This window comes from Heptranchias perlo, chromosome 4 (assembly GCF_035084215.1).
Source record: "Heptranchias perlo isolate sHepPer1 chromosome 4, sHepPer1.hap1, whole genome shotgun sequence".
NCBI classification, from domain to species: Eukaryota; Metazoa; Chordata; class Chondrichthyes; order Hexanchiformes; family Hexanchidae; genus Heptranchias; species Heptranchias perlo.
This window is the reverse complement of record NC_090328.1, coordinates 13648996-13673104: the sequence shown is the minus strand read 5'-3', so window position 1 is coordinate 13673104 and position 24109 is coordinate 13648996. Positions and strand designations below refer to the sequence as shown.

The 24109-nt window shown below is 38.4% G+C and overlaps 1 protein-coding gene and 2 long non-coding RNA genes across 8 annotated transcripts in view; 2 read left to right on the top strand and 1 right to left on the bottom strand.

Annotated features, from left to right (window-relative positions):
* Positions 1-3549: 3549 nt before the first annotated feature.
* LOC137320741 (uncharacterized) lies at positions 3550-4917 on the bottom strand. The gene is made up of 2 exons (XR_010962632.1): positions 4516-4917; positions 3550-3814 (listed from the first exon to the last, which is right to left on the bottom strand). It is a non-coding gene; the product is annotated as an uncharacterized lncRNA (long non-coding RNA).
* On the top strand, positions 4838-7889 carry hand2 (heart and neural crest derivatives expressed 2). Its single transcript, XM_067982492.1, has 3 exons — positions 4838-5165; positions 5363-5964; positions 7174-7889. The coding sequence occupies exons 2-3, from the start codon at positions 5410-5412 to the stop codon at positions 7270-7272; spliced, it is 654 nt and encodes a 217-aa protein (XP_067838593.1). The 5' UTR covers positions 4838-5165; positions 5363-5409; the 3' UTR covers positions 7273-7889.
* A 783-nt stretch (positions 7890-8672) lies between these two features.
* The window catches only part of LOC137320742 (uncharacterized), a 41324-nt gene continuing 25887 nt past the window's right edge, over positions 8673-24109 (top strand). The window contains exons 1-3 of one of the 6 annotated variants that reach the window (XR_010962638.1): positions 8673-8862; positions 17934-18025; positions 18694-18828. This is a non-coding gene — a long non-coding RNA (uncharacterized lncRNA). Of the gene's footprint in view, positions 8863-13054; positions 13132-15985; positions 16318-17617; positions 18026-18693; positions 18829-24109 lie in introns of those variants that run through there. The other 5 variants (XR_010962637.1, XR_010962634.1, XR_010962635.1 and 2 more) reach the window with 5 other exon arrangements.

The window sequence follows — 24109 nt, the reverse complement described above, 5'->3', positions numbered from 1 at the left end:
TAAGCAGGAGACATGAAACTGTCTGCAATAAGTTGCAAAAGGCAGTGTTGCACGCGATAATACAAATTACAAACGATTACCTATTTAATGTATTCCCCAAAATGAGTTGGACTAACAGGAAGACTGAGAATTCTGACTATGTATTATGAACAAGTCACCAACTCACAGTTCCTTTCTAACTGACTAAGTATTAAGCCTTACATCGTGTTCAGAATAAATTATGTAAAAAGCGAAGCATCATCATCAGCCCGTGCATGAATAGGATTTGCTCTTTTCGCTGTACTCGGTTTCTATTGTACCAAAACCAGACGTATATATGAGCAAAAATGTGCTTTTTTTCTCTCTCAGGGGTGAATTGCATAAAATTCACTTTAGCAGTTGAAATATCTTGCACTAAAAGAAGGTCCTTTGTCAAGCACTGAACTCAAAAGAGCCCCGAGTATAAATTTACCAATTTTCCATACGTTATCAAGCAGAGTTTAACGTTAACATACTGTTGATATGTTAGGAAGAGAGAGAGAGAAAAACACACACAATCTTACTGCATGGTAGCGTGTAATTAAGATAGCCCTGTCTGCATTCTGCTCGCAATCTCCTGGCACTGAACTGCGCCACCCAACGAGAGGCGGCGGCAGCGCATCTCAATAACTCATCCACCAGCACATACCTGTTATCGCTTAAAGGGACCGTTACTTTTTGGGATGCATGTAGGTGAGTTAAGAGAGGAAGGTCAGCTCATCTTTGCTCATATTAAGTTAACATTCGTGCTGTGACCGTTTCTTTAAACTGTTTTTTTTTTAAAACGACACAAGACAAAATCGTGCACACCTTTGCTAAAAGTACATTGTGCCAAAAAGTGATGGAGAACGAAATAGAATCACAACACATAAGCAGGCCTAATAGCCTACCTCCACCTAGTCTAACCTCACTCTCTAGACAGGTTTGGTACATAGAGCTCTACAGCCATAGGGCTGCATCTACACCTAGATTCTGTAAATGTGGACGTGGAATTAAGCCATATGGTCGTGTAGATCCACGTTCAAAATCTGCTCAGTATTGCTCCAAGAAAAAAGAATTAAGTAATCGGGCCAAGCTTTTCATCTAAATTGCACTCAGTAGAGTTGTTTTCCCTGACTTTTAGAACGGAATCACAATTTTGATTTTGAATTTTGAAAGGCATTGAATTCTATCTTATCCATGGCACTGACCCAATGGATCGAACTTTCCACTGTCGTTGTAACCTAAATAAAAATGAGAAAGAATTTATTTAACTGTGCTAAATAGCCTACATATGTGTGTGTGTGTGCGTATATGTGTGTCTGTATGTAGATGTATATGCACACACAGATAGAAAGATATAGAGATGCCGGTGATGGACTGGGGTTGACAAATGTAAGGAATCTTACAACACCAGGTTATAGTCCAACTATAGTTGGACTAGTTGGACTATAACCTGGTATTGTAAGATTCCTTACAGATAGAAAGATAGATGATAGAAAGATAGATGATAGATAGGTAATAGATAGGTGGATACATAGATAGATAGATAGAGATGGTAGATAGTATGTATAATATCTATCGAGAGAGGGGATATCTATAAATATGTATATTTACAATGATTATATGTAAAGTCTCACTTTGAACAGCCACCCTACCAAACTAATGCAGTATTTCCTTTTTTAACCTATATTTTTCTCACCATCGAGTATTTTATATATTATTTCATATTATATATTGTTTTATTGACTTAGGGCATTGGGTTATCTTGGTAATAAACTAGGGTAGATACACGCAGAATCTCGCGTATGCACCGTTTTTATATTTCTTATTATTCCAATCCGGCCAAGTCTGGGGAAAAGTAATTTGAATTGAGAAATCGTTCTCTTTTTTTTTCGGTTACTTGTTTGCAGTTATAAAAAGTTGATAAATTAAAGTGAGGTGATTGTGACCATCGCCGTATTTAGATTGTCTCGCCATGTTTTATACGAAACCTTCACCTTTTCGTTACATAAATCGAGTTTGCAGCCCAGCAAAGCTACTGTTTCACCGTGGAGCGATACATCCACAGTCACTCAGAATCCTTTAATTTCTTACTCAAGCTACTGTTTCCTTCAATTCGTTGCAGCCCCGCTTTAATTTCAATTGTTCTTTTGGGGAAATATTTAACACGATTCTCGCTTAGAAAGACGGAACCCGTTTAAGTCATAGCCTGTGTGTAAATTGTAAATGTTGGAAAAATAGTAACATTTACTTTACGTAGTGCTCATTTGAACGACACAATAACACACGTGCAGTCACTATGGTATTGCAGTTTTTTATTTCTTCTTTTGTGCTGAACAGCATTCCAATATACTCGGAATGATATTTCAACTGGATTATTTATCGAGTATCAGGCCTTACGACTGGGAGAAAACGTTGAATTTTCATTCGCATGAACTGCTTGGTTTCGGCTTGCTCAGTCCAAAATATATTTGGAGCATTTTTGATTAAAGCTGAGAATTGCTGCAACGAGTGGCCCATCCCTTAGTAGTTGCAAAATCATAGCCCTTTGTAATTTGCGGGACAGTGGGCAATGTTGCCGGCTCTATTTTTTTACAGAATGAATGCTCTATTCCATATTGCTGGCACTCTCTGTCTGGAACAGTCGTGCACGATGCAACAGAAAAATAACTAAATTCAAAGGAGTGTACTTAACAGAAAGCAGGAGTTGAAGTTTCTTATGTTTATTTCAAATCCAAACATACCAGTTGAATTATACCAAGATCTGCGTTTCTAAAATCGGCAAAGATTGTTTTCTAAAAAAAAATCCCTATTTAATCATATAATTGTTTTGTCGCTTTTTCAAGTGTTATATTCCGTTTAAAGATGATCTAGGCCTCTCCCAGTGCTGAAGTTAACGTTTTCACAATGTGTTAATTCTCGCTTCACTTATCATATATATTTTACATTATACATTTGTTTCCCGTTTGCTACTTTGTATAGCAAGAAAAACAAACGTAAAATAACAAGGAGGATTTGTATATGTCTTTATTGATTATTAAAACTGCTCAATAAGGCTTTCCATTAAAACAAGGCAGCAAACTGCGGTCAAAAACAAACCGCACTATTTAGTACGCGGTGTTTGGGATTTTCCAAAACTGTATATACTAAGAAATCAATTTTCCAAGATAGAGATATACGATAGGGACACTCAATGATTCCATTTGTTCAGCCATCTAGTATTTTTGTGGGTTGGACTGGCTTCGAAAATATAACCAAAATAGTAAAAGAAAACGGCAAGAAGTCCGTTGCGGCCAGGGTTTTAGTGATAATTGGGATAAAGATAATTATAGAGAGAAAAAACAAAGCCTTTTACTTTGCTAGTCGATACGAGCCTTTGATACTCAAACAGGAATACAATGAATCAGTGCGGCTTTAAATAACTTCAGTTGATGATTCCTTGCAGAAGTACATGATACGATCTGTTAAAGGATAAGAGTAAAACAGGCCCATCTATACTGCAATATTTTGGAAGTCTTCATACGAGCCACAACCAATCCACATTGGGTGTTTCGGTGTCTTGCCAGTTTTATTTTTCCAAATTGTTACAGAAAATAACGACGAAGACGAAATTAGCTCACCCACCCTCCTCCGAACTAAAACACATTATTGACTTATTTTATCACCAACTGATTCATCCAACCTACATTATAATAAACAAGTACAAAACAACAAGCCATTGGATCTCTTCCCGTTCTCTTGACCTTCTTTCTGCACAAATTCGTCTTCCTGGGTATCTTAAGTACGTTGTTCATGTCTTGGCCCGTTTGGAAATCTGGGGAAAAAAATCAAAAATATTGTCTTCTGTGAGGTTATATACGTATTTCACGGCAGTTACTTTCTATTCAAAATCAAATCCATTTTAATGTCGTAATCTATTAATCCAAGATTCGCACCTTGGCCCAATTCTGTTTGATTAATTTTCAGTCTGTGAAGGGAAATGATGGTTCGAAAAATGGATATTATCTAGTTTTGCTTTCTTATTTGATCCGTTCCCCCAGTAAAACACTACTTTGTTATTTTTTTAAAAAAGCATATTTCTATCAGGAAAAAATATGTCTCATATTGTATTCACCGTTTAGGTCCCCCAGTGAAGGACGTGCGATTTTGTCTTAAACCAGTGCTTGTTTTGCGATGAAATGCCATCGCCTTTTTTTAACTATTTCCTTTCGTGCTCCCATCAGATCAGTTACTGGTCTGTGTTGAATCTGATCAGCCCCAGTCGCGCTAAATCGATCAGCAAAAACACTCTCCATCTGCAATAACGCGATATACCAACCTCTTAAAACAAGAGTTAAGAGAGAGAAAGGAAGAGAAACGTCGCTGGGTGTAGTTACTTTTATGCATGCTCTCAACCGATTGCATTTTATTAAAACAAAAAAAATCCAGCTGGCGGGAAGGAAGGAACTAGAGACAAAATAAAACTGTTTACTCAAAATCTTACCACAACAATTTTTGCACGCATTATTTGCTTACAGGTTATGAATCGTCATGCATTAGGTACACTGGTGTCTCCAGGCTTTTTTGTTAATAGTTATCTTTTAACGACCTTTCCAGGAGCAAATCTTTCAAGATGTATGCGAAGAATACCTGTTTACGAGATTTTTTTTTTACACATTGTTAATTTCATTATGCAAAAGAAATCGCAAGCCAATCCAAAAGTGAGCCTCGGCAATTAGAAAGGTAAACAGTCAGGAGAAGTTTTAACGCTGCGGCTTGGGAGCCTCCCCTTTTGCAGCCCCATTGGCCGCCGGGTGCTCTGACGACATATATTAACCCAAGCTGCCCTAAAGATGTAGCTTTACATGGAGATCAAATTCGAAAAAATCCTACTGCTGCTGAACTTCGTCGTGACTGGATCAAAAAATATTGGAGCACGATTAGCAATAAGTTTGTTTTTTTGTGTGTGTGTGTGTGTCTGTGTGTGAGACGCAGACCGGTGCTCATCCCCTTCCAATCCGTCTGAAGAAGAATTATTTTTTTTTTGTGTTGTGTTTCTTGATGCTGCTTGTAGGCACTGGAGCCCAACAACACACTTTTAAGGAAGGCTTTTTTTTTCCAAGTGACAGTTATTTAATGCAAAGGAAACAATCCAGGGAGAGACAGCACAATGGAGGAAGTCGATTGTAAGTAAAGCACCGCGATATTTAAAAGCCTAAAACATCTTTCACTAGAGTTGTGTTTGTTTGGTCAACAACGCCAACAAAAACAAAAAGGGTGAAATATCTGAAGAGGAGTTTTGCAAAAAAAAAAAATTACACACTTTATTTTGTTTTTTTTTTATTTGTTGTTTTTCTCTTTAATTCTTCAATAAATTGTGGAGAGCAAAAAAAAAACAAGGACTGGGGAAAATTGCTTTATAATCGAAAGATGAGTTTAGTTGGAGGATTCCCTCATCACCCTGTGGTACACGATGGTTATCCTTTCGCCGCGGCGGCAGCAGCTGCAGCCGCCAGCCGCTGTCACGAAGAGAGCCCTTACTTCCACGGCTGGCTCATCAGCCACGCCGAGATGTCTCCCCCCGACTACACAATGGCGCCTTCCTACAGCCCCGAGTACGCGAACGGCAACGCGGGGCTCGACCACTCGTCGTACGGGGGCGTTTCGTCGTCTTCTTCGGCGGCGGCGGTGGCGGCGGCGGTGGCAGGAGGCGGCCGACCGACCAAGCGCAGGGGAACGGCCAACCGCAAGGAGAGGCGCAGGACTCAGAGCATCAACAGCGCCTTTGCCGAGCTCCGCGAGTGCATCCCCAACGTGCCGGCCGACACCAAGCTGTCCAAGATCAAGACCCTGCGCCTGGCCACTAGCTACATCGCCTACCTCATGGACCTCCTGGCCAAAGATGACCAGAATGTGGAGACGGAGGCCTTCAAGGCAGAGATCAAGAAGGTGGATGTAAAGGAGGAGAAGAGGAAGCGCGAGTTGGTAAGGACGATTAAGATCACACTTTTATTTTTTTTTGTGTGTGTGTGTGTGTAGAGAACCAAAAAAAAATCTTTTTCTTTCAGCTTAGGGTTTGGTTACATTACATTTTTGCACAATGTTTTTTTTGTCCCAAGAGTAATTTTCCCACCTATTTCCCAACCATAAGCCTTAAACCACAAATTGGTTGATGTTTCATGCCACATTATTTTATCAGTTAATTGCAAAAAGGCGCGCTCGGGTTAATTGTAAATAGATTAGAGAATTCTATTGGAATTTGTAAAAATAAGCAATTTTTTTTGGGAGGGAGGAGGGGGGGGGCAAGGAATAGGCCTGGACGAAATAATTACAGGTACTGTACCAAGTTTAATTTTTTTATAGGATTTGAGCAGGCCTGCAAAAGGCTGGAGAAACAGGATGCCTGCCATTGTTTTTTTTTAAATCGTTCACTGGTAGTTCCAACGATGCAAACACTATTCCGAAGTCATTTGCAGAATTTCAAACTTATTTTGTGGCGTATCCTTTTAACAATTTATCCCTCGCACAGAAAGGTAAAACTACCAGTAAAAGCAGTGTTCTGGGAGGGTGCAGCTTTTGAACGTTAGCCCTGAGTTCTGGACATCCCAGCTTAACTGAGTTCCTGGTTTAAGAAGCATTACTGTTGACAGAATATTTCAAGCTTTAACAAAACCCGTTTCTCCCGCACCGAAGACCTATTTGCAGTAACCCTACCGAATACAATTTCTGAGTTAGCAGTCGCTTTTGTTTTCCAAAGCAATTTTTAAAGAAACAAATTTACCGTTGGCTTCTGCTACTAACAATGTTCCACGGGAAAGCTTATTAACACCGAGGAGAATATGGTAAAACGACCAGGTCATAGGCTAAATGTGGAAGTGTTTACTCAAAAAACACAAATTATCTGAAAACCAGAAGTATATATGGCTCAATCATGGAACCAGTCACGATACTCCATAGTAAGTTTTCTGGGAGGGAAATATAAGCTGAATCCAGAGGTTTCGTAGCAGAAGCTAGGACATAATTGCTTAAAATACTCGTTTTTTAAAAAAATAGCGTGCTTGTGCGAATGTATGTTTTATGAGTTGTAGAAAGGGTGGGTGTATTTTTGTGGGTGCATTTATTTTGTATTTTCAATGGGGCGCCAGTTGCATCATAAATAATCGTCTTGCGTTTCACTTTGCTGGGATTTGGCAGAATGAAGTTTTGAAGAATACAGTCAGCAGCAACGACAAGAAAACAAAAGGGAGGACTGGCTGGCCGCAGCACGTCTGGGCTTTGGAACTCAAACAGTGAAAGTTTGAACCTGAACTTAGAAGGTGGGGGGAGAAGAGACTTCCAGATTTGTTTCCCAAAGTATTTGTCACACAAACTTTCGCACGTCGACAGAAGCTATATGTTCAGAAACAACTTTATTTATATGTGCAATTTACCCCACCCCAGAGAGAAAGAGCGGATTGTTGGAAGTAAAAGCATTCCACATTTTGAAGAGAAAGGCCAAATTGGTAAGGGGTTGTATTGTTTCATAGTAGATGTGAATGTTTTTTTTTCCTTTTAAGTGTTAAATGTTTATAGCACGCAGACACACACACACAAAGATTTCTCGATAAAGAATTATGTATGTGAAGTGTATCTTTGAAAGTACCTTGTACGTCTTTTTTGGATATAAATATTCAAGGTTTTTTTTCTAACGTTATATTGGAACGAAAAGTAGGTGTACCAAAGTGCAATTTGGTCATGTTAGTGTGCAGTATATAGTATTCTGTTGTTGTGTTGTGGTCATGCAGTATTTCGTTCGATTATTTTCCAATCATTGTTTGACTTGTGCACTTCCGTCCAAAAATTGGAGATTTAATATTCGAGATGTAAACGTTGTAATTATTGTCAATAAAAAAAACACTTTTTTAACAAAAGTATATATATATATATACACATTTGCATCATTTCGACTGGATCTACTGACGCGAATAGATTAAACTCAGGGTACGTTAAACACGATCTGGATAGATAATAACGGAAAGATGAAAAGGCAAATAGCTGTGATATTAGCCCGTGATGAAAGCACGGCTTGACCTATTAATAAAGAAAATCAGGTCCAATAATTATCTTTAAATGTTTGCCTTTCGCAAACGAGGGTCGTCTGGCATCAGGTTGTAAGGTTTAAAGTTTTTTTGTAACTGCGCTAGAATTACGTTTTTTTTTGTACTTTAAATCGCAAATGGCAGACTTCCAACACATTAATTATAACAGATTTGCAAAGGTTTCCAAACATTCCCCGGCGCTGAGTAAGCGTTCTTGTCTGGGGAACGTGGATTGATTCCTACAGGGATTTTTAAGATAACTCCCACCCCCCCCCACCCCCCAAAAAAAATGTTTTTTAATAGATGGACTGATTATAGGATTTTTTTAAGTCGATATAAACCTTAGGGTTGTGGGGTGAACAGAAAATAAAAAACTTCGCAGTTGACAAAATAAGGACATGTAGTCAACAAATCAGCCTGGTTAGATTGGGCCTAAAGATTGACCCCTTTCTGTGGGCCCTACCAGAACATGAATTCTCTATAAAAAGTCTATTTTACTTGAGGGGCGGAGGCGGGGGCGGGGGTTGCGGAATGCTTAAAATTGCTTCGTCGTGTATGTTTATTTTGTTGTACAGGCTTCCATGTGCATTCGAAGACTTGAAAAGGAAATATATTTTTCTAGGCTCAAACCGTTGCTGTTAAAATGGCACTGATTGTTTTTTAAAAAAGAAAAAAAAACATTTAAGTTATGCGGAGTCACTTTTGACTTGTGACAGGCCTGAAATGCAACCCGTGGAAGATAGTCAGGAGTAGTGCTGGAACTCACAGTGTTTATAGCGCCTCAAGAAATGCACTTTCTGGAAAGGTATCGCTTAAACGTGTGTGTGTGTGTGTGTGTGTGTTCGGTATTAACATTTTATATATCACCATTCGGGAGGAGCCGGTTTGAGTATTATTTAACTGGCGATTGCAGGTCTTAAGACAAGTTTTTTTTAAAAATCAATCGTACAACTGTTCATGTCAGACCTTTTTTTCTGCACAGTACGTTTCAGTATCCCGTGTCACTGTGTAGTGAGCCGGAATGTCTCGGTGCTTGCACGCTGTGGGTGTATTATTATCCCTTCTCTCTTTTTATGACACGCACCGCCAGTTCGGGTAGGTACATCTGCAATTGCCCATAAAAGATAAGAGAAGCTTTACACCCTCGTGCAAATAGGTTCCAAAGGCAAAGGTTGCGGGGTTAACAAAACTGACTGTGGATGGGGAAAAGTGATGTGCCCTAAAGGGTCATATTTTATGTTTGCTGTGTTTACATAGAAGTGCATTTGTTGCTAATACGAGCGATGGTTGCAGTCTGTCTCACACTTACAAGGGGAACTTTGATGCACTTTTCCATTCCCTGCGTGGCCTTAAGTCATCCCCTTATATGATCACTGTGCTTATTTTACGAAAGTAAATGCTTGAAGATCTCGGTTGAATGCATTTTCACGAGTAGCAAACAACGTAGACTGGTGTTGTGATCTGATTTTTGATGGTGGATTGTTAAATCCAGCCAACGGCGGCTCGCTGTCTCTTTAACAAGGTACTGGCCTCGATGCCTGGATCATTTTCACCATCAACTCTCAAAACACGTAACACGACTTTCACTCACTCGGAATATATTACAGTTTATTTTGAGCAGTAAATAAAAGCGACCCAACACGCTTGCAATTGTAGTCGGCGCTCAGTTTCTCTAATATCCCCAGCCATTTAAAAAATATATACAGTAAATTAAAATCTCCCCCCCCCCTCCAAAAAAAACATTATACCGTGAGGAAATCTATTCTCACCTCACCCTGTGTAATTCAACAACAAAGATGCACACTTAATTTGAAAGGGGGTGCTGAGGGTTGCATCAGGGAATTAAAATATCATGCTGTTTTGCTTAAAAACGAGGGATTGTACAAAGTAGTGCGGATCACGGTTTGCACTGTACGCCATATGTTTATTTGATTAATCCCTTTTTAAACAGCACTGGTGTTCCTGGGTGCCACTAGGCTGACACATTATGATTAAGCCTCTGAACAAATAAACAGCAGTCATTTCCTGATGGCTGATATCGCTACTATATTTCGAAAAAAAAGGTACAAATATATTTTAATAAGAGGGAGGAAGCAGGATTATATATATATATATCTGTGTCAGATGATAGATATATAGGTAGATTAATAATATATATAATGTCTAGCGAGAGGATATCTATAATATATATGTATAGATATAATTACCAGCTCTCTGTGTTCTGGGGATGTTGCCTTCTTTAAAATAGCCATGTGCAGGGTTAAAACATTTAGGCCCTAGACAAGCCGGAGCCGAAGCAAATGCCCGATTTGACGTTAAAAGCTAAATGGTGCAGTGAGACGACCTGAGGTAAATTGATGGACTATCGGGGATGTCAGTGACATGGCCTCGATACACCATGTGGGCTTGGTGTTGCTGATAACCTATTTATTCGAGTGAATGGCTCTCTGCATTCCCCACCCCGCGGCTACACCCCCCACTCTACCCCCTTCCTCCCTTTCACCCAGGGAAATTCTTTCAAAGAGTTAGTTGGCTGAACGACAGTCGGGGCCTGTCAAGGTCACATTCGGATTTTTGCAACTCTCATTTAAAGCAGAATTTCTCTCACCCAACTCGCCTTATCCCTCAACCCCATCACCAGTTTAGGCCACAATCGGCATAACTGAACGCATTTGTATTGCAGCTGTAATCGTTGCAAGTTACACGTCGAATTATTCCATTCAACCACCATTAATAATTTAGTTCGTTGTTTGATTTGTTTGAGGGTGTCTAAAAAGGTTATTATTTTACTCAAAATAGTCCCTTGGCTTTTTCCAACTAGATCTCGCGTGTCAAACATCAGCAATTGTATTATTTTTGCGGAGCGGCAATAATTGAAGGATTTGATGTAGAATCTGATTGTTGAAGATTGTATTTTAAGATTGAACACCAATTGTTCCCATTCTGATTATTAATCTGAGTCGTCAGATTATAAAAGTACAACTGCTTAAATAACACGGGACTCTGCGCCTCGTTTCTGAGCTTTTCTCGTCATCGTCAATTCTTCCATTGCTCCCTTCCAATTTCTTTAAAGTCCTGAAATGTCGCGGTGATTGTAATGAGCCGATAGATTCAGTCGGTATTTGCAGTATAAACTCTCGCGTTTGAGTAAGCTATGGTTGAAATTTGGAATCGTTTTGCGCAGATTGCATTTTCATTGTTTCCAGTATAATAACCAGTCCGTAAAATGATGCAATTACCCTATGCAAACCAATATATCTACGTATGTATATATCCACAGCACATTGGGGCATTAAGGGGTGCAAAGAGGACCTGCATGCTATAAAGCAATAGAGGCGCACAATAGTGCATCTAAAGCGTCTCACGTCGTAATTTGGGGCTGCTTGTTGGCGTGTTTGACCAAAATAAGTTTGGACAGAATATGCATCGCGGCAATTGAATAGACTTGTTATGTGCAGAGAAGCTGAGACATTTTGATGAATCGATGTTTTAAATCATAATTACGTCAATTGGTGGGGCCCACGAACAACCCATAATCTCCGTTTTTAAAACACAGCCTAATAATAAAAAGCCTCTTTTCTCTAGAAGGAAGTCTGGATTACCCATACCTGTAAACAATAACTGCTCCCTTGTATCAAAGAAAGCAAAATCAAGTCGGGTCACCACAGTGTTACAATGTGTCTTTTATAATATATACAAATAGTTTTTTTTAAATGCCTATGAGTTATAGCATATAAACAATGGTACTTAATGTTTGCAGAGAAAATGGCTTATGAGTTAAAGAGATACAGACAGATGTCTTCTTCCAAATGGCTGGAACGTTTTCTAAAGAATTAGAATTGACATTTATGTAAAAGAATGCTTACATAGACAGCCTACGTGACTGACTATAAGGTGATATATTTACAATTAATCACACGTGCAACATTTAGTAGTGAATGTTACACACGCATTTGATTATAAATATATCACTTTATATACATAGATAGTGCAATAGCCTGCTCCCTTATAATCTCGAGTCCTGAATTGACCCCAGTACGCTGAAATGGTTGGCGGGTTTTGAATATAAAATCTACTTGAAACTTCCACCCGATAAGGAGGCATCATCTTGATGTTAATTCGAGCATCAATGGCCTACTATCTTTACCTCCTGTCTCTTGCTTTTTTTTGGGACATCCACGGACTTTCCCCCCTCAACACGCATATCCCTAAAGGCCATACCAATTGATTAGCTTTAACATGATATTAGCAGGTCCGAATGGCTCCAATAACCAGATAATTGCTGATAATTTGTTATCAGTGTCAAGATGGCGTCAAAGATAAACTCACGGGCCATTCCCCTCCGATTGAAGCGTCAGATAATCCTTGACCTTGGAACGACCTTTAGGTTGATGCCAGGAGAAAAAACAAAGAAATAAAATTGACCTTACAAGCAGGTGGCTCGTTCTCATGCAAAACATTTTTTTTTAAAAACATATTTAATACCTGTATTTTAAACGATTGCAACGCTTCTGAATTGAAGGTTAAAAAAAATACTAACTACTTTTTAACCCCAAATCGGTTCGATCTGATAGTTAAGTGTTATCAAACATTGCCTGTTCGGAAATGTATTTATTTCCAGTTATTCTTCAGTCAAATCTGCAAAAAACAAAGATTACAAAGTTGTTGGAATTCTACTTATGGCAACTGACATGATTCAAACAAGTCTTCGATATAGACTTCCAACTTCTCTATTTATCCTCACCGAAAGCAATATATTCTGTTCCTCTGGGCAGTTTTTTTTTGCGACTTTGTTCGTCGTATTTTATATTGTTGGCTTAAAGTTTGATCTTGCAACACCATACAAGTTCTTATTTCTGGTATTACAGACATCTGGGAGTGATTACTGTGCTCAGGCCTCCCCCCCGGTTGCATTCTCTATCTTTCCAAAGTTGCCTATAGACATGTTGACGTCAGATCAGACGGCCAGGAGCCATCCTGTTCTCGAATTGGGTGTAATCATCCCAACTCCTTCCAGTTGGAGGCATTAGATTTCAAAATACGGAATGCAGATGCCAGTGTGTGTTGCAGAAATGTACGTGTGCGCCATTCGGGATCCTGTGCTAAATGTGTTCCATCGCGGTAACAGAGAGTGCAGTGCGTGTTATATCCTCCTTGGCTACTTTTAAAGGCAACTGCAAAGTGTTTGTGTGTGCGAGAAAGAATGTGTGCGTGAGTGAAAAAGCGAGAGAGTGTGTGTGGAGGCCAAGTGTGGTGTGTATATGTATGGTTTGAGAGTATGTGGGTGTGTGTGTGTGGTGTCAGTGTATGTGGGCTGTGTGTTGTGGTTTAACGAATGGAAATATTCTCATTCACACATATGTATATGCATATGTTTACGCGTGAGCGTATAGATATGTCATGTGTGATATGTACATATATAGTGTGTATATATCCATAGAATCTGTGTGTATATACATATATAATGTGATATAAATGTATGTGTATATGCATAAGTGTGTGCATATATACATAATCCGTGTGTGTAAATATATATATATATATATATATATATATAACTAGACTAGACTCTACATTTCCGAATGATTAAGCATTTTTTTTCTGTGGAACTATTTCATGCGTGGGTAAAATTGACTGAAACTTACGATCGTTACGACGTGATTCATAAGTTTCCAGTCGATTTTCGGTCTCTACAGTGGGCTTTATAGAAGGCATTAAAGAAATTTGCACGACCCGGTGTGCACAACCTTGTTATTGTTGACAAAGTTTCATTCAGTCCAAATGGATGGCATTAGGTGAGCTCAGCTTTGAAATAACCGTGTCTAGCAATGTAAATCTGGAAACTGCCATTTTTATTAAAATAATGTACCCAATCTTTCAGTGACGAAGTAGTGACTATTGTGATATATTTTTAATAGTAAAATAATAGCCTAACACTGGGTGTACTGCATCTCGAAATCAAAAGTTTTTAAAAAAAAATTATTTTACAAGGTGAAAGAATTACATAGTCCAATTTGGCACATTTTAAGGGAGGGGAAAAGCCCCCCACACTCTCCATAAAAGAAACAGCGACCTATGTTTGGAGGTCCCTTTGTTATGGTACCAAAGTTTCATTGCTAGATTTAAGCTGGTGGCCTCTTGGCCTTTCCTCCATTTTGAATTGGCTTCCTAAAATTATGAGCTATAGGGACTGGTTAATTGTGACGAATGAGGTACTCTCCTTAAAATAGATTTGGGGAGCCTCCAGCAATTTGCATTCCAATTATAACAGAGACGGCAATCAGGTTCTTATAGTAAATATATTTTTTTAAATGAATGAATGAATTTCGCTGAGGGATAAAAAAGATTACGTTAACTGATCGCTTTGTAGCTGGGATGTCCTTTATCGAAAATCAAATTGCTCTTCGTCTGACAGATTTTTAAGAATAGCGTTTTTAAAAAGAGCGAAGGTTTCTGGAAGCTGCCTTGCTTTATGGCGTTAAAAAATCTACTTTACTGACCACTCAGTATTCGTCTCGTATGTGAAACTTTGAAAGTTATGGTGATAATTACAGATCAGCCAAAATAATATAAAAAGTCCACGTTAATTATACTTATTTCGACATTCACGTTGTTAATTATATCCTTGAGTAATCTTCTCTAAGCACTCCATAATTTGGTCAAAGCAGTTAGGGAAATGAGATGTAACAGAAAAAAAATCTTAATAGTGAATTATCCAAAATTAAAGCCTTAAATATCTGGATTTCGTGCAGTGTCTGTCTTCAATGGGGTGGAGATTGGCGAAACAATTGCTCAACGTAACCGGACGGGAATATAAACAAGATTGACTGGGCCAGAATGCGAGCAGCAAACCTGGGGTCAGATAACGATTTCCATATATCAGGGAATTGCCAGGAATGTGCTCATAGCTGGGCTGCAGAATATATGGGATGGAGTGTACATGCGAACACAAATGCTTGTAAGGGTCTTCAGATCGAGTGACTTGAACTAATTTCTATTGTTAACTCATTAAATGTCTCTCTCTCTAAATATATATATATGATATATACATGAGGCGCCAACTCTGTAGACGTTTAATAAGTTAACAATGGAAGTTAATGAAAGAGGGAGAGACATCCGTAAGAGCAAAAGCAAAATGCTGCGGATGCTGGAAATCTGAAATAAGAAGAGTAAATGCTGGAGAAGCTCAGTAAGTCAGGCAGCATCTGTGGAGACAGAAACAGAGTTAACGTTTCAGGTCGAAGACCTCTCCGGTTCTGACGAAAGGCCTTCGACCTGAAACATTAACAGTGTTTCTTTCTCCACAGATACTGCCTGACTTACTGAGCATTTTTTGCTTTTATTCGTAAAAGCAAACCTAATAGGAACCTGAAAACACATCAGTTTATATATATATATATATTTGAGGCGCCAACCCTATCGATATGTAAAGTTGTTAACAATGGGTATTTTTATATAGAGAGAGCGCGCTATTCGTAAGACCGAACCTAACAGGAGTCTGAAAACACATCATTTGCACCATCCACAACAACATTGGGAATCATTTGGACTAGTTTATGCAATGGCTGCATTGCCCATACCTTGGTTAAATCTTAATAAAAAAATATACGCCAAATGCTAAATTTTCAGAATGGTATATTCGATTTATGATCATTAAAAGTGCAGTCAAGGGGCAGGCAAATGAAAAGCTAACCTGAGCTCCAAGTCCGTATTGAAAATGCCGAGGATTTGTCTCGGTGTTAATTTCTGACAGACCATTGAACGTACAGCCGCGGGAAAGTCGCGTTGGACGCTATCTGGCAGTGGGTGTATGGTCTGATATTCTGGAGATGCTGTGTTGTGTTTTTGGGTGAGTCTGTCTCTGACCTATGGCGCTGTCAGTGTGACAGATCCCAGATGGAGCTGAGGCCTTGCCGCTACTGTATGTGAGATTGGGTTTCCGCACTGTCCTGTACGTCTCCACAGCCCTTTCGCCATATACTCGATCGAAAGCATATCGTCGCGGCAAATCAGGCACGTCTGAATTCATCAGAGTTGGAATTTTATATCTAAACATCCTTACCACTCCTTCACCCCCTCATCTGACCATACCGAGCTCTCAGTTTATTCTGGGACCCGTAAGGGTCTTCGCGCACTCTCCTTCCTGATATTTTGTTTTCAACTTATCAACAAAACGAATTCGATTTTTCCCTTTTGTTTCCGAAGCGAGACTCTCAGATTAATTTGGCCTAAAAATCATTATTTTTTTTTCATTTCTAAGGTAAGTCGACCTTTGGCAAAATAACAAAATGTATTTCTACGTATAGCATATAGGGTGATTTGTGTGGGGGGGTGTGTATTACCTTAAATTTGTTCTGACACCATTCGTTGCCCTTGGTATTTTCTAATTGTGAAGAGTCACCGGCTTGTTGAAGATCGGGGACCTGTTTGGGACGCTTCCGACTTTCTACGTAGTGTTTCCGTGTTTGCATATTAATCGTGAAACCTTATTAACTCAGAACCAATAACAAACAATGGCAATCCTTGAAAACATTCTCTTTACTATTACACAGAACTTGCCAGGAATGTGAGCTATATATATATGTGTGTGTGTGTGTGTGCAATATATGTATGCAATATATATGCCATATATTTGTGTGTGCAATATGTATATGGCACATATTTATGCAGAAAGGCAAAGATTAATTTAAGGAAAAAAAGCTCATCTATCTTGTCAAAATTCGTCTTTGCATGAGTCGGAAACAATTGCTTGTTGAGACTGAAAGTAAAATGATTGTTACTCCAACAATCCAAAAGGAGAGGCTCGGAGAACGAGTTGTTCAATTTCCATTCATTTATGTACAACAGGGACACATTCCTGCCAATTTCTCTCATTTCTTTCTGTAACCGTCAAAACCAAAGGTTGCTAGCACATGTTGCGAGACGCTGACACCAAAGCAGGAGCCGACTGCAGGAGACGTGGCCGCTTTTAACAAATCTCAATTTTTTAAAAATTTGGCGAGGGGGGTGGGGGGGTTGCAGGAAATGCCCTTAAAATTTAGCCGGTAACTGCTTGGAATCTGAAACGGTCACAATAGTTTGTAGGGAAATCTGAAATTTTAAAAAAACCTGAAAACATGATTTATATCAGTGTGTGGAGGAGAGAGGTGGTGAGATTACACTTAGTAACACAAGTAAGGAGAGTTCGTTTTTCTTCGTAGAGCCAAAAACCTTAATTGATTTTTATGTTAACACAATAGGCGCGCGTTATGATAGCGACAAGTCTGATTGTGAAAGTTGCAAAAAAAAATTGTCTAATTAAACATTAAAATAAGGTCATAAGCTCCAAAATGCTGAACAAGCGTGCAGGGAAAATCTCTCTTAACAAAAATCGACATTTCACTATTCCTTTGCATATAAAACTTGCTCAGTTAAAGAGGCAGATTCGTTGTAGGCTCATGCACCAAACGTTCTTTTGTTACATTTTTTTCTCCCTTTTCGCCTCTCCAAAAGGCTACGATAACGAACCAGACCTGTGATTATATATATATATATATATTAAAGAAAGACCCTTTCTGTTCTGCGGTACGGTGAAGACCTCCCAAGTGGTCGAGGCCTGGGTGTCACTGCCAGTGATTCTGCAGTTTGTCTGTTTTCAGGCTATGGAGCCAGATTCAGTGTTTGTCATTGGATTTTTTTTTTGGCAATAACTAAATAGTAAACATTTTGACAAGAAAAGTGGAGCAGCGCATCGAACACCACTTGAAACCCCTTGAAAAGAAGGAAACACAGAAGCATATTTCATTGCGAGAGAAAATATATAGGAGTTTTTAACTGTGTCACAAATCTTTTCAGTACCAAGAAAAGGATTCGTTCATTAATAATTTTGATATCCAGTGCAGCTTGAAGTACTCCAAAGAAAGTTTCACGTGCATTGATCCTCCGTTTGGCAAAAGTCGGATAGAATTCCTTCCTTCGTGTACAAACTGGTAATTATATTTCAACCATTCTGTTCCACGTTGGTACGGTCACAGGCTTTTGGTTTGAAATACGTCGTTAATACTTCATAATAATGTCATAAATATTTAAGGATGGGCGTTATAGGAGCGTAATATTCTAAATAATCTTTGAAGTTACTTAAATGCAGAATAAACAATTATAGAAGTATCTAACAGAAGGAAATTTCCTTGAATTAAAAACCCTTCATATTTTGCGGTTCAATTGCACGTTTTGTTCGATTACATTGTTTTACACTGTTCAACTTATACTTTACATTTACGGGATTTTATCATATACGGTTTACCATCTTTCTTTAAACGAACCGCAGTTTCGCTTCGGTCTTGAATTTCCGGCGGTTTTCCTAAATATTCCAATAACGTGCATGCACCATGTTCTAATTTGAATCTCCGTAAAATATAATGAAATCTTACAAAATTTTAAAAGGAATGGAAACACATTTATTTCAAATTTAAACAATTGGGTAGGATCTGTTCACCGGTGGGATGCATGGCTCCGCTGACGGGTTGGGAGATTTTTATACAGTTATCAATAATATTTTTTTCTTATCTTGCTGCTAGGACGTCACTGGTCCATCCGTTGCAGGCCTTTGAGTTAGTTTGAACAGTAGAAATGTATATTTTTTTTGCATTGCACACAGGCTGAAGGAGACAGAATGGCTCCGCGGGTTGGGGCAGATAGGACATCACGGATTGACCTGTCCAAACTCGGGACGGTGCGTTGTTGTGACTTGATGGGACAGACACGTGCAAGTGACTGTACAAAAATCAGACAGGTTTGTGCCTGGGACTTATTCCAAATGTGGGCCCTGGGATTTTCATTGCATTTTAAAGGGGTTAATATTTGGGCCTCGTTTGCTGGACAAAATGGTCAGTTCTATTAGTTCTCTAATAGTTCTGTTAGTTTTACTAAACGTTCAAGACTGACACTCAATGACCCCTCGGTCGTTTAAGTCCATTTTCTATCATTCCATTCGGAAAAACGCTAGACACCAATAATTGTTAGCATGCCTAATGATATATTGAATACTTTATCTTTATTTGTTCGACATTGGGATGTGAGATCACGGTGGTTTCAATCGACTATAATAATTATCAAACATCAAACAGCTTATTCCTCATGGAAGTTAGACAGATGGTGAAATCAATCAGAATTAAAGCCAGGGTCTTTATTCTTTATTTAAAGTCGTGTCGGGTACCTGAGCTGTCTGGAAACTGCTTGAGGAATAATGGCACAGCCAGGGTATACATTAAAGAAAATCGCTTGTTTTAAATGCAAGTGCAGTTTAAAAACTGGAAACGCACGTTTACATTGCATTCCAATATCTAGAAGCATTTTCCCCTTGAGCTGAAAGATTGTTCGGAGAGGGAATGGTCGTTAGAATTAATCAGATGTTGGTTATGACTGTAAACGTTACTAATGTCCCTAATGGGTGGATGTAGAAGAAATCTAAGCAATTCCAAGAATAAAAACATGAAACAAGAATCAAAAAAAGGTATAATAAAAAGGGAAAAAATGACATGAGAAGAAAAAAATCACGCTGCTGTAAGTTTCCACACAACCGATTATATCTAGAAGAATAACTGTACAGCCACTTGTCATTTTAATTAAAAATCCAATGCCCTGTGTCCCGCCTGTTTAATATATACCGGAATTTGGTCTCAGACTGTCATCTTAGCATCAAAATTAGGGCTGCATCTTTTTGAGATAGGATTGAAGGAACCTTGCAAATAGTAAACCTAATTCATAACTTTTTTTTAACTATGCTCTACAGCCTGTTGTAAGTCGCTGTGCTTTGATACACATAGCAATTCAGCAGAACTTGTATACCAAGTTCATTTATTAGTTATGAAAAATGTTATTTTTAATTAAGACTGTTTTAACAAAAAAAATTGTTTGAACGAGGTAGTCAAAGGCTCCAAATAAAGTTTCCCCCGCTAAATAATAAAATAAAACGCTCGGTTACAGTTTACAGCAGTGTGAGTCTTTGAAGATTACAGTTCCCAAACATCAGCAGCTTATTCACAAAAAAAGATCTGATTGAAATCTTTTAATTACAATCTAAGCAACATTGGAACTAAGTAACCCATTCTAAAGGCGTCAGATTTCTTGACGTAAATATGAGTAGCTTATACTCTGTGATGTTTACAACAGGAACTAGTGGCATCTAGTGGCAAACGTAGGTTAAGATCGCCGTTAACGTGGTCATTTTATATTTATTTATTAGATTATATAACCAGAGACATAATCGCGTCAAATCCCACTTGAAATTTAAAAAAAAACATTGTTGGGGCACAAACAATTAAAAAGCAGATTAAAAGTTAATGACTTCGACAGTAAAGAGTAACAATTACTATTGGTGTTCTAATACAAATTTCCTATTCTGTGCGGAATTTTCCCGCACAAGCAAATATAACGCCATCTCGGTTCTGTTTTGTGTTTTGTTGTCATTATTATTTGTAAGATTTTTGTTGGATTGTCCAAATCTAATTCGCTTGCTAATCAATTTTGGTATTAAAATGTTCGGGTGATATTTCTGATAAGTAAGGCATGTTTGTAACTGACGTCGGTCTAACGATATTACCGGTGCCTGTTAAACATTGTTAACATATTGGATTGTGACTTTACACTGCACATATCTTTGAATAGGAGTAGATGCAACAGAATCGCTGTATATATGTGCACACATCAATGTGCATGTAGACAGACATACATGGATCCAGACCATTATAAATATATACAGAAACAGATAGACACATTCGCACGAACAGGCAGACACAAACATATGCACACACAGGTACAGTTATACATGTATAAATGCATTGCATTGCTAAACCACTCAAAGATCAATCTCACTTAATAGAATTCATGATCCAAACATGGCATTTATGCAAACCCTTGATCCAAGAATAATTATTCCCAATTATCACGTGTTCGCTAAGAGCAATATATAGAGATAGAAACGCGTTTTGGAAGTTCACTGCGTTCTGCATAGTTTTTGTTAATATATTTATGTTTTGTTTAGATTATTTAGATGAATGCCGAATGAGTAATATCTTTGTTTAAATACAGAAATACAAAGATTCAGACACTGGCATATAGAGATGGTCAAAATATACATAAACATGTCCATATAGGGGTGGAGGCATAAATACATAAATACATACATGAATATCATTTCATTACCTTTCAGTTACGCAAAGCACGTTCAAATTCTGAATTAATGCAGTTACTGTGAATAATAATGCATATTTTCCACATGCAGACTGCTTTTCATATAAAGGACAGACTGGAAAAAAATGAAAAGGAACTGACAAGTAGACCAAGGGTAGAATGCAATTTGAAATTCTTGAGAAATATGTTTTGAGGTAAATAGAATTCGGAGACTGACACGCTATCACAAGCTGCAGCACGGAACCAGGCTGTGCCCGCCCGTGATCTATACACTAAAGTCGTTTCGGGTTAGTGAGGTGAATGTTAAGAGATTGTGCGAGGATTAAGATTTAGGAGTAAATGGTGTAAAGTCTGAAGGCGATGTTGGGAGGTTAAGCAAGGTTAAGGTTATAGAGCGATAACATTTAACAGGAGAACCCGTGCTATATAACTTCTGGCAAGTCAAAGTTGTACGAGTGCGAGCCACGTCTCCGGAAATATAAAACCAGAACATTTAATCAGATTTATAGAATTAAAAACATGGTTAAAAGCAGCACCAAGTTTGGTTCTGTTCCCAGAAGAGAAGACTCACAGAAGAGTCACTGCATTATTTGTGTGTGAAGCATTTTGAGACGTTCCTAAGAAATGTGATAAGGCGCTACATAAATGCGATTTTCTTCCCGTTTGTAACGATGTACATACATTCTCTAACACTTCGTAAAATAAGGTATCTAATTCGAAATTAACTCGTTGAAACGGGGATTTCGCTTTGTGTTAAGTTTATTACATTGTTTTGAAACAATAGATTTAAAATGGACTATCTCGAAAACGCCATCTGTAGTAGAACAAGTTACAGTTAATTATTTTCCTTGCATCGTGTATACAAAGAAATATAATATTCAAGGGCCCGTACAGTTGTTTGTAAATTGAAGTCTCTAATTTAAGCAAAAAAAGTCCAATGTATTTAAGGCGTGAATAATTTTTTTAAAAAGTAAAAGCTAGGCAAAATGTATAGAGAATATAGTGTTGGCACCTTTAAATACACATAGAGTTGGATCCTGTTAAATGTATTATTTGCCTAGAGATATAATGCGTTGATTAGGATTATACTGGGATCAGGATTACTATAAACTACAGATAAACATCGCCCAGTTCAAAGCTTGGTGCGGCAAGCTGGTGTCATTATTCATTCCGCAATTCAAGATTAAACCAAAAAAAAACGTGAAATACCTTAACGAAAACTTTATTTTATACAAAAGGCAGCGAACTTCTAAAGCAAGCGGCTGTGATTAGATGGAGAAGAGGGGGGAAAAAACTTCTGGTTATAGTCAGTGAGCATGCGGTAACTGGCCACGTTTACTCTTGGACCACGAGAGTGTATTTAAGCACCATGTTTGCATCATGGATTCTATGAAACGGGAGTGAAAGGGAAGTGGAATTGTACAGCTGGATAAGAAATGGGCTTTTGATGAGATCCGCCTTTTGTACGGATTCCATTGTATATAGAAAGAAAAAGTGACCGATCAACAGAGAATATGTACAAAGAAATTCATACATAACCAACTTCCATAAAATAAATAGATGTATGTGGTCATATTGTAAATCTCACTACACTGTTTACATGTTACCTCACGTGGCTGTTACAGTGAGGATCAGAAACGGCCAACTCCCGAGAGTCAGATCGTTCAAATTTTAAACTAATCTACTGATATAATATACATTTTACACAAAACCTGTTAAGAACACCATATAATCACTACCGCTCCAGTAATTACAAATAAGTCTGTTATTATTGCAACAAGAATACGAGCGTGACCCTTATAAATCCCAGCCGTTCTACTAAGCAATTAATCTAAAGCCAGCGATATACACCTTCTGAATGTATACGATATAAGGCAGATTTTCAGATCTGGATCCGTGAGGTTTGCTCAGTTGAAGTAATTGTTATTATGTCCCAATCTCAAATAAATGCATTTTCACAGCATCTGATCTCACATTAATGTCCAAGAATGTGTGCAATTTTCCATCTCGCGTTTTCTAAAATAGTGTTGAAACAAGGTAGTCAGTTAATACAGTAAAATAAACATTGACAGGCGACCGCTTCAAAGAGCGAGACTTACAACCTTACTGTGGAGTACACATTCCAGAATAAAAGGGAGCTTCGGGCTTGTTATTTGATTTTCTAAATTATTGTCGGAAACACAATAACTGTATAAATGAGATTACATATAGCCCCGAATAACACAGTCACTTCCATATTTTATACTACGAATATTTGCATTTTTGCAGTCTTAATTTGCCCTATGCTCCCCATCTATCCTTTAATAAAGACCAGTAGTTCCACTGTTTTATCTAAGATGCTGATATTAACACTTTATTTAGGACGCCTTATTTCCTAATTCCTAACTTAAGCCTTATCATACTGTGATGTCTCTTTCACGGTCCCAACACGTTTGAGTTAATGGTGGTCAGTGGTAGCGCAGCTAATTCCCAAATAGGAATCATGTTCCCGAGCTATGTGCTATCGGTTGTTTCAGTTAAACTAAAACTTAAAAGGAAGAGAAAATGGAATTGTACAGTAAGTTACAAACATGTCGCTCGAGAACGTGGCACAGGCTCGCACACTGTGGAGTCTCACTGTCTCAAAATCGAGGACGCGATCGTAAACTTTTCTCCTTCGGTCAAACTCTTAAAAAATTTTGCAGACTGGCACCGTATCCGGCTTAAAACAGTGGGGTAGCCCTGCCAAGCAAGACACTGCGTCGGTGCAGCAGAATAAGACGCTCACAACCAAAAAAAAAGCTGCCTGAAAGGGTAGTGGAAGCAGATTCAATAGTAACTTTCAAAGGAGAATTGGATAAATACTTGAAAATGAGAATATTACAGGGCTATGTGGAAAGAGC